Source organism: Quercus suber, unplaced genomic scaffold, assembly GCF_002906115.3.
Source record: "Quercus suber isolate HL8 unplaced genomic scaffold, Cork oak 2.0 scaffold_3B, whole genome shotgun sequence".
NCBI classification, from domain to species: Eukaryota; Viridiplantae; Streptophyta; class Magnoliopsida; order Fagales; family Fagaceae; genus Quercus; species Quercus suber.
In genome coordinates this window covers 404537-424716 of record NW_027071805.1, presented here as the reverse complement: position 1 = coordinate 424716, position 20180 = coordinate 404537, and the positions used below count along the sequence as shown (strand labels likewise).

General features: G+C 40.9%; 1 protein-coding gene across 1 annotated transcript; it reads left to right on the top strand.

Annotated features, from left to right (window-relative positions):
• Window positions 1–17415: 17415 nt before the first annotated feature.
• LOC112040570 (CBS domain-containing protein CBSX5) lies at window positions 17416–19543 on the top strand. The gene is made up of 2 exons (XM_024073459.2): window positions 17416–17929; window positions 18499–19543. Exons 1-2 carry the CDS (start codon window positions 17562–17564, stop codon window positions 19340–19342), a joined length of 1212 nt encoding a protein of 403 aa, XP_023929227.2. The 5' UTR covers window positions 17416–17561; the 3' UTR covers window positions 19343–19543.
• The last annotated feature ends 637 nt before the right edge of the window (window positions 19544–20180 follow it).

Below are 20180 nucleotides of genomic sequence, written 5' to 3'. Positions count from 1 at the left end.
AGGGATTGTGAAGTTTGGCTTCAAGGCAAAGGGTCGTTGAGAAGGGATCTATAGTATGAGAAGTGGCTTCCAGCGGAACCTTTGCAGATAAGTTGTAAATTAGTGGTGGTTGTTTCGGGTAGCTCTCGTAGCCAAGCTCCATCGTGGAGGAAAAAAGATAATCCCAGGGGTCCACTAAAAAACCACACAAGCAACAATGACAATGAATTGAATCTGGATAATACAAGGTATGCTTATTTGTTGACAATGGAGGCAGACATTGCAATGGATAACTTTGAAATTTCAAGGCCAAATGATATTCGTGGTGAGGGTGTTCTAGCTATAGGCAAACTGGGTGATTGTTCGTAGGGATAGAAACATGGTAGTGACACAGCTGAACAGGCAGCTCGCTTGAAAGAGGTAGTGGTGGGTTTGTCTATCAAGGATTTCTCTACAGGGCATGTGGGAGGTGTTGGGGACATATTTTTATGTAATTAGCATATCTTTTGACAAAACCACTTTACTTGTATTTGGGTAAATCTAAGTAGGTTCAAGATGATCATTAAAAGTGGTTAAATTGAAGACATGAAAATTACTCAAGAACTGCTTAAGAAAAGTGCAATCTGTAGGTCTCGATACCTCCTCGACAGAAGCTCTATCTGTCGAGATTCATTAAAGCTCGATAGATGTCTTGATCGATCGAGCTTACGGATTTTCAGATTATAGCCAGCAATGTTTTATTCTAAAAGGCTATTTGTTTATGGGTTTTATAATCCTTATTGGACAAGGAAAAGCACAAGGTTTGTGTAAACCTATTTGGAATAGGAGAGCCCATTAAGCTCCTATTTAAAGGAGGTGGGAAAAAGAAAAACCTAACCCTAGAGAGCTTCATAAGATTTTCTTTTTGAAACCCTAGCCTCCTTCTACAGAAGAAAGAGTTCTTGCTGCGTTTCTTGTACGCCTTTAGGTTCTGTAACCAAGCAAAGTCTCTTGCACCAACATTGAAGATCTTATTGGTGTTTCTATGAGAAGCCACTGCAAATCAACTACAACAATCAAAGGGTTGCTGTGGAGTTAGTCACGTATTGGGATTCGTGCAAAGGAGTAAGCCGCATACTTAGGAGCCGTGCATCAAAAGGGAAATTGTCATTACAGATCAAGTCCAATTGGGTATTGGAGTAAGGGTTCAACTGTAGGTTGGTAAGGTACTTGGGATTCCTTTACTTGTAACTGTTTGATATGATAATAGTGGAGTTTCGGGAGTAGTGACTTGAAAATCACCTAAAAATCACCTAGTGGGGTTTTTGTCGCAAGGGTTTTCCTTATTCGTAAACAAATCACCATGTCATTTAATTTCCACTGCATATTTAGCTATTTTGTGATTTGTTTGTGCTTCCACACAATTGCATGATAAATTGATTAATTAATAACTTGGCTAATTAATTAATTGGTTTAATCACAAGGGGTCATTTAGTTTGTGGCCTATCAGGACGGATTAATGCAATGAGGCTGAAACAACCCTTGTGCCTAGATCGCAGTCCAATGAAGGTCTTCTCATTGCCCTTGAGTGATTGCACTAATCAGGTTACCAACTTCACTCCCTTGGGTTCTACAAACAAATGGAAGAAACTAGCTAGGGTGGTAGGGCAGCCTTCAGTGTCCCCTTCACCTAAAAAGGTGGATAGGCGGCCTATATTAGAGGACGTTGAGATGAATATTGGGAAAAAACAATGCAAGAGTTTCTATAGCTCTTTGGATAATGAGATTTGTGAGGTGGCGGCTAGGTCCTTGTTTGGTAGGGCAGCCTTCAGTGTCCCCTTCACCTAAAAAGGTGGATAGGCGGCCTATATTAGAGGACGTTGAGATGAATATTGGGAAAAAACAATGCAAGAGTTTCTATAGCTCTTTGGATAATGAGATTTGTGAGGTGGCGGCTAGGTCCTTGTGCCACCAGGCATTATGAGTTGCCTGAGTTGGAAGTGTCGTGGGCTTGGGAACCCACAGACGGACGATGAGCTGGTTGCGTTAGTTTGCAATAAAGATCCTAAATTGGTGTTCTTGATGTAAATAAAGGTTTGAAAAAGTGGTTCTAGAAAGAATTGGCCGTAAGATTCAGTTTAATAATCTATTTGTGGTTCCTCAAAATAACACAAGGAAAGGTTTGGCTTTGTTTTGGCCAGCGGATATGAGTGTTGATGTTCAGACTTTCTCTACTCGCCACATCGATGCTATTATTGACCAAGGAGCGAATGACTCTTGGCGATTCATAGGTTTCTTTGGAAACCCTGATACCGCTAATCGGGAAATCTCTTGGTCGTTACTTAGTCATTTAAGCCACCGGTTTAATTTATCATGGATTTTTATTGGTGATTTCAATGAAATTTTGCTTGCTGATGAGAAACATGGTTGGTTATGTAGACCAGAAAGACAAATGCAAGGGTTTAGGGATGCACTTGATTATTGTAGATTGAGGGATATAGGGTTCTTTGGTTATCCATTTATGTGGTGTAATAGAAGGCCGAGTAATCAGAATGTATGGATTCACTTGTATAGAGGTGTGGCTTCGGTTGAGTGGATTTGAAGTTTCCTTCCTCTTGCATACATCACTTTGATGCTTTTCACTTTGATCACAAACCCTTGTTGCTATGTCCGTACTCTGAATTTCAAAGGTTTTACAAAAAGGGCTGGCCTTTTCGCTTTGAAGCTATGTAGTTGAAGGATAGATCTAATGAAGAGCTGATTCGGGATTCTTGGGATATAGGGCAGCAAACTAGTTTGGCTTGGGGGTTTAATAAAAAAATAATGTCTTGTAAGGAAAATCTTAAGGTTTGGAATCAGAACATGTTTGGCCATGTCTGGACTACCCTTAGAAGAAAAATGGCAGATTTTAAGGAAGCTGAGGAAGAGGATTGTTTCAGAACTAACCCAGACCAAATTCAAGAGCATAGGAATGAAATCTGCATCCTCTAATCAAGGGAATAATGTATGTGGAAACAAAGTTCTCGTAATACATGGCTTAAAGAAGGAGATAGAAATACAACATATTTCCATTGCAGAGCTAATTAGAGAAACCTGGTCTTGGGATTGGAAGATGAAAATAGTGTGTGGGTGGAAGATGAAGCCAAAATGGGAGGAGTGGTGGATAGGTATTTTAAGGACTTTTTTTCTCGCTCTAACCCATCTGGATTTGATAGTAACTTAAATGGAATTCAGTGTTCTATTGATGTTGATTTGGACCCAAGTTTGGGTGGTGAGTTTCAAGCCTTTGAGGTGAAGCAAGCTCTCAACCAAATGGTTCCAAACACTGCCCCTGGCCTTGATGGTATGTCCCCTATTTTTTGCAAGTCTTTTTGGCATATTGTGGGTGAGGATGTAACAGCAGTTGCTCTCTGAGCTTTGAATTTAGGTATTGTTCCAGAATCTCTTAATACCACTTTTATCTCTCTGATACCCAAAATTAAAAATCCAAAGAAAGTTTTGGATTTTAGGCCTATTAGCTTGTGCAATGTCATTTATAAATTAATTGCTAAAGTGTTGGCTAACCATTTGAAGAAGTTTTTGGCTAAATCTAGTCCAGATTCTCAAAGTTCTTTTTTGTTAGGTAAGTTGATTACAGATAATATTCTTGTGACTTTTGAAAACCTTCATTTCCTTAAAAGGAAGACAAAAGGGAGGTTGGGATATATGGCACTTAAGCTGGATATGAGCAAAGCGTATGACTGGGTGGAATGAGAATTTCTGGAGAGGTTAATGCACTATCTGGGTATTAAGGAAAGGATGATTAAAATTATTATGTCTTGCCTACAATCTGTCTTTTACGCAATCATTCTTAATGGGCAGCCTGTGGGTAACATCAAACCAATAAGGGGGATTTGTCAGGGAGATCCTTTATCCCTTTACCTATTCCTATTGTGTGCTATGGGGTTACAGAGTTTAATTCAACAAGCTGAAGTAGATGGCCATATTCAGGGTGTTGCTATATGTAGAAATGGACCTCAAGTTTCCCATTTATTCTTTGTAGATGATAGTGTTTTGTTTTGTAGAGCAACAGAGACTGAATGCAAAAATATTGTGGACATTATGGAGGTATATGAGAGAGGTCTGGTCAAAAAATAAACAGGGAGAAGATGAATATTTTCTTTAGTTCAAATACCCTATTCCCTTTGTAGGCATAGATTTAGCATCTATTAGGTGTAACGGTAATTCACCAATATGAAAAATATTTGGGTCTGCCAGTATTAGTTGGCCGAGCTAAAAAAACAAAACTTTATGTATTTGATGGAGAGAATATGGAAGAAATTACAATGGTGGAAAGAGAAACTGCTGTCACAAGCTAGTAGGGAAATCCTCATCAAGTCTGTTATTCAAGCTATCCCGATTTATACCATGAGTTGTTTCAAACTCCCCAAGGGGTTGACCAAGGAACCAGAAATCCTTATTCAAAAATTTTGGTGGGGTTATAGTGGCGATTCAAGGAAGGTGCACTAGGACCATTGTGAAGTAAAAGAAGTGGGTGGTATAGGGTTCAAAGAAATTGAAAAATGATGCTCTCTTAGCAAAATAGGTTTGGAGGATGATAAACAATCCAGATTCTCTATGCTTTCAAGTCTTCAAAGCCAGGGTTTTGCCAAATTGTTCCATCTTAGAAGCTAAGGACTCTGTAGTTGGCTCTTATGCTTGGAAAGTATTCTTAGTGCTAAAGACATGATCCGGAAAGGTATGTGATAAGGGAAGTTTTGTAGTAGTAATAAACTTGTCCATATTAGGCAAGGGCGACGACGTTAATGAACTCGTTAATCTCACCCACATGTCCATAGCCTGAGCAACGATGAGATAGGTCGACAGTCCCACCTTAAAGTTATCGACTGCACCTTTAGGGTATCAAACACCTAAAGGTGATGATTGGAATATGTAAACAGGGATAAGTAGCTAACGGAAGGAAGCTGAAGGGAATGATATCGCCTCTGATGAGTCCGACATGGCTTTAATTGGCCTCCACGACATAAGTATATAAGGAAATATCTTGTGTCCCATGATTGAATTTAATTAAAAGGAGTCCTATAAGGAAAGGACTCCACAAAATATACAAATTAGAGAAGATCTCTCCTATAAGGAAACATTGTCTTAACCAAGGCAAGGATGTCAACCCTACGCTACTATAAAAACCCTAAGACCTTCACAAACCAAGGTACGCATGATTCCCCCAAACTCTAGCACTCTAGAGTTGTGAAAAATTCTCTAACTTAACCTTCGAAGGGTCTTTGGCCAGTACCACACCAGTACTCTTCTAGGATTTTCTTTGTTGTTATTTCGCAGGCCTTGTTTCGAGCACGTGAGTATTGTGTGGCTTACTGACGATATTCGGCAACATCAGTTGTCACCTTCTATGGGAAATGGGTATCGACTTGTAAGCCATACTATCGCTTCTCAGAAAAAAAGTTGCATGGTGCTTACTCGCTCGATGGTGACCACTAATGACACTTAAGGAGACGAACCACGCGCGACTGGCCTTGAGAGACAGGTTCAAACTTTTGCCACTGTCATGGAGTGCCTCACTAAATAAAACCATAACCTCGAAGAACAATTGCGCCAAAATAATGTAGACCTTAACACTCAGGAGGAAGACCAAGAAGGCATCAGCACTAAGAAAAGGAACTAAGAAGGGTCAGAAGGTAGCAACGCCCCAAGTAGACCAGAACGACAGGACACGAGCCGACCATCCGTCATTGATGCAGTTCCACCTCACATAGTCGCCGAGATGCAAATAATGAAGGAACGAATGGACTTTATGATGAATGCCCTTAGAGGACGGGTGTCTAGCAACCTCGATAACTTGGTCTATCGAACTGATTCGCCATTCACATCATCTGTCACTTTATTCCCCATTCCACCAAAGTTTCGTATGCCGCAAGTGAAAAATTATGACGGATCTAAAGACCCCTTAGACCACTTGAAGTCTTTCAAGACCCTGATGCACCTTCAAGGGGTGCCAAATGAGATCATGTGAGCCTTCTCCACCACACTAAGGGGATCTGCAAGGATCTGGTTCAGCAAGCTAACGCCCAACTCCATTGGTACCTTTAAAGAGATAAGCACCTAGTTCGCCTCACACTTCACCGTGGGGCATAGGTATAAGAAGTCCACTGCATGCCTGATGAATATTAAGCAGCAAGAGGATGAGACGCTGAGATCTTAGATAACCTATTTTAACAAGGAGGCCCTCTCGATCGACGAAGAGGATGACAAGATACTCATGGCGGCATTCACTAATGGGCTACAGAAGGGTAAGTTCCTATTTTCTCTGTATAAGAACAACCTAAAGTTATGTCAGATGTGCTTTACAGTGTGACCAAATACATGAATGCGGAAGACGCATTACTGGCCCGAGAAAAGGGAAAGGACAGGAAGACATACGGCCGGACAGGGGGTGGAAGATGGCCAGGACCAAAGAATGACGGGAGGACAGATGCTCTAAGCCCTCCGCAAGGAAGTTCACAAGCTTCATCCTACTGACGGCCCTAATCAACCAAGTCTTGATGCAAATTAAAGACGAAGGAGCCCTGACTTTTCCCTACAAGCTGAAGGGAGATCCTAATAAGAGGTCTAGAGACAAGTACTACTGTTTCCACCATGATCATGGCCATGACACAGCTGACTGCTATGACTTGAAGCAACAAATTGAAACTCTTATCAGGTAAGGAAATATGCAGAGGTTCGTAAGCAAGGAGAGAACGGATCCGCCTTAAGAGCAAGCTCTCTGACGAGAGAACGAGCGTTCTAGGCCACCCATAGGAGATATAATAATGATTGTATAGGGCACAACGACTACTGGGTCGTCTAAAAAGGCCCTGAAAGACTTACCTCAGGATGGTTCAGAACGTCCAGCTAACAGGCTTTATCCCCAAGATGACACGAATCGACAATCCCGTCATCAAATTCTCAAAAGAAGAGGCACGATGTCTCTACCACCCGCACGGTGATGCACTCGTCGTTAGCATCTGGGTAGGGGACTACAACACACACCGAGTCCTAGTTGACAATGGCAGCTTAGCTAACATCCTTTAGTACCCAGCGTTCTAGTAGATGAGGATTGACAGAGAGTGGCTGGTTTCGATGAATGCCTCGCTCGTTGGTTTTGGAGGAACAAGGGTATTCCCCTTTAGTGCAGTCATATTGTTTGTAATGATTAGCGACTACCTCCAGCAGATTACTAAGAATGTAACATTCCTTGTGGTTGACTACTCATTCCCTTACAATGCCATCATAGGACGACCTACTTTCAACTCATGGAAGGCTGTAACCTTGACCTACCATTTAATGATCAAATTCCTTACTAATTATGGAGTAGGAGAACTACGAGGAGATCAAGTGGCTGCACGCAAATGCTACATAGCTACGATAGAAATGGATGACCATCTCTAGGCCATGAACATAGAAGAATATCGAATAGTGGCAGAGCTTGTTGAAAGACTTGAAGAGATACTTCTTAACAATTCCTGACCAAAACGAACAATCAGAATTGGCACCTTCATTAGCCCGACGGTCTGCCAAGCACACACAACTTTTCTTAAAGAGAACCAAGACGTATTTGCCTGGAGTTATGAAAACATGCCAGGAATCGACCTGTTGGTCATAGTGCATAGGTTGAATGTGTTGCCCTCATTTCCACCCATCCATCAGAAGAAGCGAGTGTTTGCTTAAGAGCGAGAATAAGCTATAGCACAAGAAGTCCACAAGTTACAAGAAGTAGGCTTCATTAGGGAAGTTACTACCCCGACTAGCTGGCAAATGTTGTGATGGTTAAGAAAGCCAATGGGAAATAGAGGATGTGTGTGGACTTCACAAACTTAAACAAAGTATGCCCCAAAGATAGCTATCCCCTCCCACAGGTTGACCTCTTAGTAAACTCTACAGCTCAACACCAATTGCTGAGCTTCATGGACGTGTTTTTAGGTTATAACTAGATCCAAATGGATGAAGCAGATCAGGAGAAGACTTCGTTCATAACTAGCCAGGGCCTTTTTTGTTACAAAGTAATGCTATTCGGCCTCAAAAACGTTGGTACAACATATTAGAGGTTCATAAACAAGATGTTCGCATAGCAGATTGGGAAAAATGTTCAAGTCTACGTCGACAACATGTTGGTAAAAAGCCGAAGGGAAGAGGATAATTTGGATGATCTTAGAGAAACCTTTGACATTCTTCGCTCTTATAACATGAAGCTCAACCCAAGCAAGTGCGTATTCGGGGTGACGGCGGAAAAGTTCCTAAGATTCATGGTGTCTCAAAGGGGTATCGAGGCCAACCCAGACATGATCTGAGTCATAATAGAGATGGCATCCCTAAGGAACGTGAAAGAAGTATAAAGCTTCAACAACAAAGTAGCCGCACTAAATAAGTTCATGTCAAGGGCGACAGATAAGTGTCTACCTTTTTTCCACACACTGAAGAAATCTTTTGAATGGACGATCGAGCGTCAGTAGGCATTCGAGGACCTGAAGACCTACCTCTCGTCCCCTCCGTTGCTAAGTCCTTCTCAACCTGGGGAAAAACTGTTCTTCTACTTAGCAATATCGTCGGCGGCCGTCGGTGCGGCTTTAGTCAGGGAAGAAGACAGGGTACAGAAGCCTATGTACTACATAAGTTGAGCACTCCGAGGTGCAGAAGAAAGATACCCACCAATGGAGAAGCTCATCTTCGCTTTAGTTACAGCAACCCATAAGCGCAAGCCACACTTTTAAGCCCACACGATGATCGTCCTGACTAGCAAACCCTTACGGTGAGTGATGAGCAATCCTGAAGCTACCGGATGAATGCATTATGGGCAGTAGAGTTAAGTGAATTCAACATATAGTATTGCCCGCATACCGCCATTAAGGGACATGTGGTTGTTGACTTCATTGTGGAATTCGCTAACGTAGAATGCCAGGGGGGAGAAGATTATCCTCAGTGGAGTATACACACGGACAAATCGTCCAACAGACAGGCTAGCGGAGCAAGCATTGAACTTCATTTTCCTGAAGGGGATGAGATTGAATGCATGGTTCATCTCGACTTCCCTATGACCAATAATGAGGCAGAGTACAAAACTCTAGTAGTGGGACTAGATTTGGCCAAAGCAGCAGGAGCTGCGAGTGTGATTATTCATTGCGACTCCCAGGTCATCACAAACCAAGTAAATGGTAATTACGAATGTAAATGCGAGAGGACGAAAAAATATTGGGAGCAAACAAAGAAATGGGTGGACAACCTATAGGCCAAGATTGTTCAAATCCCTAGGAGAGAGAACGAGCAAGCCAACCATCTTGCCAAGGCCGCATCAGCAGAACACACGGTCATTCCTGACAAGTTACTCTCCTTTATTCAGCTTTCACCATTGATAGATGTCATCATTGTGCAGGAAATAGGTTTAGAAAGCAATTGGACCACCCCTTTAGTCTCCTACTTGAAAGACGGTACATTACCCGACTATAAGGAGGCCGCTAGAAAGCTGAAGGTTCAAGCAGCATGGTTCAAATTGATAAAGGACGTACTATACAAAAGGGGCTTCTCTTGACCATACCTAAGATGTTTAAGCCCCGAAGAAGCGAATTATGTTATAAGAGAAATATACGAAGGGATCTGTGGCAACCATTCAGGGTCGCGACCATTGGTACATAAACTGATTTGGGTTGGATATTACTAGCCTACTTTGCAGAAGGATGCCCAGACTTATGTCAAAACCTGCGACAAGTACCAAAGGTTCAGCAACATCATCAGACAACCGACGAAAAAACTGACCTCGATGATAGCCCCATGGCCATTCGCTCAATGGGGACTTGACATCATGGGCTCATTCCCTATAATAATACGACAGCTGAAGTTCCTTGTAGTCGGTATAGACTACTTCACCAAATGGGTAGAAGCAAAGGCCTTGGCTACCATTACGGAGGAGAATGTAAGAAGCTTCGTCTGGAGAAACATTATCTGCAGGTATAGGATCCTTAGAGTCTTGGTCTCAGATAACGGGAAAAAGTTTGACAACGACTCCTTCAGAAATTTTTGCTCACAGTTGGAAATCAAGAACTACTACTCCTCTCCCACCCACCTACAAGCCAATGGGCAAGTCGAGGTCACAAACCGATCCTTGCTTAAAATCATCAAGACTCAGCTCGAGGGGGAAAATGGTGTATGGTTAGAGAAATTGCCAAGCATACTATGGGCAAATAGGATGACAGCAAGGACATCTATTGGGAAAACACCGTTTCAATTAGCTTATGGAAGCGAGGCAGTCATCCCAGCCGATGTTGGACTCACGAGCTATAGAGTGGGTTATCATGATGAAGGAAAGAATGATAAGGCTATGCGTTTATAGCTTGATCTATTAGACGAAGTCAGGTTGACAACTGAGCAAAGACTTGCACGATACTAGGAACTCATGGCTAAGCACTACAACTCCCGAGTCAAACACAAAGACTTCAAGGTTGGAGACCTCTTCCTAAGAAAGGTAATGGGCGCTACCAGAGACCCCACCCAAGGAAAGCTCGGCCCTAACTAGGAGGGATCCTATAGAATCACGTCATTGCAGAGGAAAGGCACCTATCACCTAAAGACGCTAGACAGACAACAGTTGCACCAGTCGTGGAACACCGAGCATCTCTAGAAGTACTACCAATAGATGATAACATGAAGAGCGACACTCCTCATTTTTTCATTTTATTTTAGTTCATTTTTGCTACAATACTTTTTAAGCCCAAAGGGCAGGTCTTTTTCTTTAAAGAACAATTTTTCTACATGCATTTATCATAATAAGAGGAGTTTATCCAGATATAACTAGCATATTCATCTGTTTCTACATGTTTACTTTACGTGTTTATCAAATCTACAGTGGATGAATCCATAATTAAGTGGACAGGTCCACAATTAAGTCCATAAGTGGACGAGTTCATCCCATAAGGATGAGTTAAAATTATTAAGTCTACAAAATGGATGAATTTATGATTAAGTCCATAAAGTGGACGAGTTCATCTTATAAGGATGAGTTAATATTATTAAGTCTACAAAATGGATGGATTTATGATTAAGTCCATAAAGTGGACGAGCTCATCCTATAAGGATGAGTTAATATTATTAAGTCCACAAGTGGACGGATTTATGACTTAGTCCATAAATGGACGAGTTCATTCCATAAGGATGAGTTAATACTATTAAGTCCACAAATGGATGGATTCATGATTTAGTCCACAAGTGGACGGATCCATGATTAAGCCCATAAGTGGACGAGTTTATCCCATGAGGGTAAAGGTTCACAAATGGACGAGTTCATCACGTGAGGAGACATTAAAATCCACAAAGGAACAAGTTTCTTAGCCCACAAAGTGGACAAATTCATTATCAAGTTTATAAGTCCACAAATGGATGAGTTCGAAATGGATGAATCAAAATTATTAAGTCAAAGAGTAGACGAGTTCATAAGGGCAAAGAATGAACATACATATACCAATAAGCAACACACATATTGAAAGCGACAGATATAAAATACCATAAATAAAGTAATGTTTTTACAAGCAGAACCCAAAAAAAAAGGGCATTAAAACACTGTCTGAAAGATAGACTAAATATACAATAATTCAAAAAAAATATATGTATATAAAACTAAGAGGCCAAAGTGTTCAAAGGGTTCTCAGCGTCTTTTTCTTGAATGTCCTGAGCTACAGGGTTCTCAACATCCAAAGGATCAGTGGACGAGACCAAGGGAGTGACAGAAGGATCCGCAATTGGTTGGGCAAGGACAACGCTATCATTTTTTGGATTAGACTCTGTGGAGTTGTCGGTTTCCTCCTAAATAGTGTCGCCATCAGGAGTTAACAGCAAGGGGTCCTTCATGGTGACCTTGGAGAAATCCAAATGAGGGTAGATGGACTTGACCTGTTTAAGGCAATCCTCAAACTCATCACCAAAGTAATCGGCGCAGAAATCTATAAAAGGCTGTGAAGCCTTGTATTCATTCACGGCGTCGACCCTAGCTGTCTCTACCTGCTTAAGAAGGGTTGTCAGCTCCTTCTCTATTGCTGCCTCCACTTTTTGCTCCTTCTTCTTTTGACGACCCTCCTCTTCCAACTTCTCTCTTAGCTCCTTCACCTTCGCATTAAGAGTATGAATGGCCCCTTTGTATTACTCTTGTTCGTCAGTCAAGGTCCTATTGTGCTTGCAAAGACGAGCAATTACCCTTTCTTGGGCGACGCTCCTATCTTGCAGCACCTTCATACAGACCAGTCCTTGTAAGGTAGAATAACCGTCAGCCATTGAATAATAAATAATTGAAGAAAGATAGAAAGGAGGAAACGTACTTGAGCAAGGTAAAAAAATGCTCAACACCCCCAACTCCTTGGTCATCTCTTCAACATAAGGGTCCACATCCTTATCCCTTATGATGGACTCAATCATCTCAACGGTGTTATCCTTGTGAGTAAGAAGACGATGGTTAGGATCTTGAGTGATGGGGCCTAATGTCATCATTAGTCGCCTGCCTGCCCCATGTTTCGGCTTGGGAGGTGACGGTTTTTTGGGAAGCTTCTCCCTAGGGGTGACAGACACCTTTTTGGACGGGCGGTTGTCCTTCCCGTCATCCTTCCTCTTAGGTGCCCCCTTACCAACGGCCTTGGGGGCTAACGAGGACGCCCCCTCCATCCCCTTTACCTCTTCTTTCTTACGCGCAACGGCTACCCTCACCTACGCCCTTTGCCTAGATTCCTCCATTTCTGCGAAGGACAAATGACGAGCATTAGAACAAGTAATGAAAAAAACGATGGAAGAAATATGTTACTTATGCCAGCAGGAATAAGTGTTTAACCTACAAGCTGCAAGCGTCGACTCTAAACTATCGCAATACGCGTGTAACGTATCAAGGGTGATCAAAACCCTGCATTTCCGTTGCTTGAATGGGATTTCAAGAAACCGACGAATAAAAGCCTCTTGCTCGTTAGTTATGATTGGACGAACACTGGCTGAAAAAGAGAAAATGATGACATTAAAACACTTGAAGAATAAATGAAAAAGTAAAAGCAAAGGTTGACGGTGCGAAACCTGAATCTTTGACAATACCTCAAATATTGTCAAAACCATGGGGCATTTTATCCCACTCTTCTGGATGGCATACCCAATTCGTCCCCTTGCCAAAAAAGTATCCACCCTTCCAATTCCTGTTGAAGTAGGGCATGTCCGACATGAGACTTAGCGCCTTTTCCCGTGTAGCAAAATGGTATATCCCTTGGAACGAGACAATGTACTAGGGTCTATAGCACCAAAAGAACTTGTCCAGCGAAAGTTGACGGTTCCCACCACTAAGACAACCCCACAAAATCTCAGCCCTTATAAAGATCCTCCAGATATTTGGAGCAATTTGGCTAACAGATAATCCAAGAAAGTTAGCCAATTTATGGTGTAAAGCCATAAGTGGCAACCTTAGCCCCACTGCAAACGTCACGTCATACATACCGATGTTAGCAGTCTTCCCTAAGTAGCATTTCTCGAATTTCCCAAGAGGATGGATTGGGACATGGTCAGGGATTTGGTAACAATCCCTCAAATTCTTAAATATATTGACCATCATCTTTGGCAAGAAATCGTCGACGGTCCACATTTGAGGAAGGATGAACAGACAAGCATGCCTACTCCCAGGGCTTCCTGAACTCCAAACTTCCAGGGTTCTCTCATCCTCGTCACCCTCATCCCTGTCATCCTCCTCTTCCTTATCGCCTTCAACCTCTCCCTCATCACCTTTAACTACCTCCTCTTCCTCACCCTCTCTAATACAACTCTCCACTTCCTCATCAAGAGAATGAGCTGACATTTCCCTATCTAATGACCAGGAAAGGCCCTCTTCGGGCTCATGTCCTATCTGGAAGACCTCGTCGTAGTCCGTTCCTTCACGAACTGACGACTGCTCACGTATTGCTTCTCTAAACATCTATTTACTTACAAGCAACAGAGGTATTCTACGTACCTAAGTTGACAACCTCTTTAAGAGGTAAACGATCAACTAGAAAAAATGAAAAAAGAAAGATAAGAGGAAATAAAGGATCGGGTGACTTACCAAGTAAAGCAGACGATTTCTTGAGAGGTGACGATCTTAGCAAAAGGACGGTAACAAAGGCACGATATTAGCAGGATGATGCAAGCGAAGTGACGAGCTCTCTCTCTGAGGATCAACAATGATGAAATAGGAGAAAATGGGGGAAGGAATTGAGATATATATAGGATGAAAAGTGCACGGAAGACGAAGTGACACCCTCGTCCAGAAACGAAGCCAATCTACTTAAGCCATGTGTTCAAGCAATTAATAAAGGCTGCTTGAGGAATCACCCATAAATGCCCTCTCTTTTTCGATAAACAAAATAATAATAAATAATAAAAGAAAAGGCTACTATTTGAACTCCATAACCCATTGGTTGAAGCCGACGAGGCCATGAAGTAGAGGGCAGCTAATAAGGGAAGTTTTGTAGCAGTGATAAACTCGTCCATATTTGGCAAGGGCAACGGCCCTAATGAACTTGTTAGTCTCACCAATATGTCCATAGCTCAAGCAACAACAAGATAAGGTCGACGGTCCCATCTTAAAGTTGACGACTGCACCTTTAGGGTATCAAGCACCTAAAGGTGACGATTGAAATATGTAAACAGGGACAAGTAGTTGGCGGAAGGAAGCTGATAGTGCCTTTGACAAGTTCGACATGGCCTTACTTGGCCTCTATGCATAAGTATGTAAGAAAATATCTTGTACCCCACGATTGTCCCTAATTAAAAGGAGTCCTATAAGGAAATGACTCCGCAAAATACGCAAATTAGAGAAGATCTCTCCTACAAGGAAACATCTTCTTAACCAAGGCAAGGATGTCAACCCTACACTACTATGAAAATCCCAAGACCCTTACAAACCAAGGTACGCATAATTCTCCCCATCTTTGGCACTCTAGAGTTGTGAAAAGTTCTCTAACTTAACCTTCGAAGGGTCTTTGGCCAGTACTACACCGGTACTCTCCTAGGATTTTCTTTGTTGTTGTTTCACAGGCCTTATTTCGAGCACGAGTATTGTGCGGCTTACTAACGATTTTTGGCATCATCAGTATGAGCTGGCGAATCGGGAATGGGCAATCAGTGCGAATTAAAGAAGATAAGTGGCTGCCTATGAAAGTTAGCAGCTCCATCATTTCTCCTATACCTTCTTTCTTGCCCAAGGCAAGAGTTAGCTCCTTAATTGATGCTGATTGGAAAGAGTGGAAAACTGAACTAATTTAGGAGCTATTTTTGCCTAATGAGGCCTCTGTTATCATGGGAATCCTGCTGAGCATTAGAAACACAATTGATCGGGTGCTTTGGGCTTATACTCCAATGGGTGTGTTCTCTACAAGTAGCGCTTACAGGCTGCTGACTGCGACTACCACGGCTGGGAGTTCCAATCAACAGCCACAAAAGAGATTCTGGAAGGCGATTTGGCACCTGCGTGTGCCCAACAAAATTAAATATTTTGTTTGGAGAGCATACAACAATGCACTCCCTACGAAGTGCAATTTGCCTCGGCGAAAAATAATCTCCTCGGAGATGTGTGAGCTCTGCAATGAAGGTTCTGAGGATGTCTTACACGCCTTGTGGAAGTGTAAAGTGGTGGAAGCCATGTGGAGTAGTCACAGTTGGTCCCAGCATGCCTTAAATCCCCCTCTCCTAATATTTTTGCGATTTAGTTGATTGTTTTCTGCAGGAGGCGGACGATTTTCAGAAGGAAATCTTTACTGTATCGGCGTGGTACTTGTGGAATCGAAGGAACGCTCTTCACTTTGGGCGAACGGTGCAACCCATTGCGAACATCAGCTCAATGACGAGCAACCTGCTGCAAGAATTCCTAGCTGCTCAGGAAGAAGACGATCTGCTCATGCCTCTACCCCCAACCCAACACCAGTGGCAGCCCCCAGAAGAGGACTCCTTCAAAGTGAACTATGATGCTGCTGTTTTCAAGACTCTCAACTCGGCAGGTATAGGGGTTGTTGTCTCCTTCTATCCTCGACAGTTGCCGACTTGGAAGCTCTAGCCTGCCGTCGCGCTGTGATGTATATTGCTGAAAATGATCTTCGCGCTTTAGTCTTTGTCCTTCAGTTTTTTCATTATATTCATGTCCATCGTACTTGTAACGTTGTTGCCGACGCATTAGCTAAGAAGGCAAAAAACTTAGTGGGGTCTCAGGATTGGTATGGTGGCCTACCTGAAGATATCTCCCAGCTAGTTGGTTTTGATGTTCCTTAACATTGTTTCTTTTTTTTTTTTTATAAAGTCCAAAGATGAATGTCTAGTTTTTCACAAAAAAAAAAAAAAATCGATATTTAAATGTATAGGGAGAGTTAATAAGCATTTTTTGGGTCAAGAGTCTTAAAATTTTATAATTTAGTGGTATAATTTTTTTTAGAAGTATTTAGTAGTGTAACTTGTTCTCCTTTAGAAAGAGAATTAGAGTTGATTTACATTTTCCTTATTATTGCAAAACTATCAAATTATTGTAAAAAAAAACTGGTATTATTATGTTTAAGTTTGAGTTGATTTATTAAGTGTCTTAAATATGGATTGAAGCTTGACGTTACAATCAAGCCAAAAATTTTTGTGAACAACTTCCTGGTGTCCTAATTCTAGGTCAGTTTGAATATTGTAAGTCTGATAAGCAAGAATAAATTTTTCCTTATGGTTTACACTCGACTAATCTGGTGGCAATTGTAGTGTGGTCTGTAAAGACTTTATCCTAATTATCATCCAAATTTTTATTTATTTTTGATGTGATCCCAAAAAATTTTAAATTAGAAACCTACTACACAAAAAGAAACCTACTAAGAAACCTACTACACTTTAAGCCTTTATATGATCTCTAATATAAAAAATAAAATAAAAAAAGAACCCTACACTTTCCACACTGCATATACAGACCAGACAATTCCAGCACTCAACCAACACCCCACGTGCACTAACTCAAAGTACTAATATAAATTTGTTTTAATTTTATATAGTTTTAATCACAATTTTAACGTAACAGATTATAAGTAGTTAGCAATTATTTATATATAAATCTTTTTTTTTTTCACAAATCACATTTTGCCTAGTCAAGAAAATTGTGAAATCTTCATGGTCCGGGTTCTCAAAAAAAAAAAATTGTGAAATTTTTTTTTTTGGGGGTAATCCTACACTTTTCTTTTTCTTTTTTTCAAATTTTTGGTAAGATAAAAAGTTGTCTTTTTTATATATTTTTTTTTCGCTGAATAAGATAAAAGTAGTCATCTTAGCTGTCATGAGTTATCTAAATCAAAAAGAAAATAAAATGAGGCCAAAAGAAATGAAGTACCCCACAAATTTTGGTACTTTTGCCGTACTCACATATTGCACCCAAGTGTCTCTCACCCGCTCTCTTATTTAAATACCCCCTCTGCCTCTCATTACAAACACAAAAACTCAGCACCACCACCACAAGCTCTAAAAGCTAGCACAAGCAACCCACTTCTCAGTTTCTCCTAGCTGAAGTTTTTGTTTTCACAAAACAAAAACAGATATATCACTTAGCTAGTTTTTGCATGGCAGTGAGTTTGTTGGCACACGTGGTAATATCAGACCTCTGCCTTGGCAAGCCAGCCTTGAGGTCCTTACCCGTCTCAGCCACCATTGCTGACGCCTTGGCTGCTTTGAGAAACTCTGAAGACAACTTCATCAGCATATGGGACTGTGCTGATCACCACGCTGCTCACTCAGTCTCAGTTAATGTTGGTGGTGATCACCGGAGCTGTACATGTACATGTGTTGGCAAGGTGTGCATGGTAGATGTGATATGCTATCTTTGCAAAGATGACAGCTTGTTGTCTCCTTCTACAGCTCTTAAGGCACCCATCTCTGCAATCTTGCCAAAGATTCCAGGACTCGTGATGCATTTGGAACCATCTTCAAGGTACTATTTATTGACACTGGTCACAAATTTTGGATCTTTTGTCTATTTTATGTTCTTGATGTTAACAAAATTTTTATTTTTATTTTTATTTTTTTACCTTTTTCAATGCAAGGACTCATCTGGGTTTTCCTTAAATTTCGGTTTCAATGTCCCTATAGGAGTTTTTCTATGATTTTAAATGCTTTATTGAAGTTCATGCGTTGTGTGATTTAGTTCTTTTGCTGAAATTTAAGGGGTGTTCACACTAGTTTGGTGGTTATTTTTTTACTAATATATTTGATGGTAATTTGTTGATCAAGTAGAGTAGTAAATTCATTAAATATTTCATAGAAGTAAACGGCTTAATTTACAGTTTTTCATTTTCATTTCTTCAGTTATAGCAAATTCTAATTGAAGTTCAAATTTTTCCCGGACCCGTTAAGATAATTCTCTTCTTTGTTTGTTTAATTTCATGAATTAAAAATCATTTCTATGTAACATTTCTAGTTTTAATGTATAATCTGACCCAATTTATCCTAGCCTCCTCTGTTTCTTGCATAACATGGATCTGTGATTTTTGTTCTTTTCAGTTTATTAGAAGCCATTGATCTCATCCTTGAAGGAACCCAGAACCTAGTGGTACCAATACAAACCAGAATAAGCAACTATTCAAGAAGAAAACAGCTTCAAAAGCCATCAACCACAGGGTTTGCAACTACCATCCACAACGGCTTTGAATACTGCTGGCTAACTCAAGAGGACATAATCCGATTCATCCTCAGCTCCATTGGCCTATTCTCTCCAATTCCAGCACTCTCTATTGACACTCTTGGCATTATCAACACTGACATCTTAGCCATTGACTATCACTCCCCAGCCTCATCAGCAGTAAAATCTATATCACGTTCACTAGCTGAACAAACTTCTGTTGCTGTTGTTGACAGTGAGGGAACTTTGATAGGGGAGATCTCGCCCTTCACGCTCGCTTGCTGCGACGAAACGGTTGCTGCAGCCATCACAACCTTGTCCTCTGGGGACCTAATGGCTTACATTGATTGTGGAGGGCCTCCAGAAGATTTAGTCAGGTTGGTTAAAGCAAGGTTGAAGGAAAAGAATCTAGATGGCATGTTGGAAGCTTATATTCAATCAGCTTATTCAAGTAGCACATCATCTTCATCTGATGATGAGTCTTCATTTTCTTCTCCAAGGTCAGGAAAGTATAGCAGGTCTATGAGTTACTCAGCCAGGATGGTGAGGAGGGCAGAGGCAATAGTATGTCACCCCAAGAGTTCTTTGGTGGCAGTGATGATTCAAGCAATTGCTCATCGTGTGAATTATGTTTGGGTTATTGAGGATGATTGTAGCTTGGTTGGAATTGTCACATTTTGTGAAATGTTAAAGGTTTTCAGGGAACATTTAGGGTCAATGGGTTAGAATGTTTAGTAAAGTTTTGGGCTCATCCTCATTATCTGGTGGCGGGCTATAAGATAATGGTGGGGGAAAAGGATAAAAAGCAAGAAAGTGTTGTGAATATGAGACTTTTTTGTTTTTAATATTATTGAAGTGGGTCTTTGTTTGTATGATTAATTTTGTGTCACTGTCTTTTTCCCTAAATTACATATTTTAATTTGCTTTTGTTGGTGTGATTTTTTTGGTTACATGAACAGAAAATTAAGCACAGGCAGAGATTTGAGATCTTTTGTCTCCTTGTTTTCATTTAAAGGTATTTGCCTTTAGTTCATGATTCTGTTTGGATGATTATATGTCATGTTCTGAGACTTGTTGGCTTTAATTCAATACATAAATCAAAAGGGGTTCTTCTGGGTCTACCATATGATCCACAAGCATGTGGACACAACTGGGTTTCAAGGATTAGAGGAGTTGGTCCAATTCTTCATGATGACAGCTCATGAGTGGACCGAAGAACTCTAGAACAATCGTTTGTATTTATGTACATAGCTTAATGATCCAATTTTAACCAACATCTTTGGCAACTGAAGGCAAGGCACAAATGATATCAGGTGGTATTGGAATTTGCATTGAGATTGTATCAACTGGAATTCAGATGTGAAAACTAGTTGGGTTGCTATTGACCTCATATCATGCAAATACTACTATTTATATTGTACACCATCATTAACACCCTCCTAATGATGCTTGCCTCTCTTTTTGGATTTATATGGTTACTCCATTAATCTTCTTGTCCAGTTCCGCGAGGACTAATCAATTGCATCCTTTTAGTTTCATAAAATTTAGTTGGAAACAGTTATTT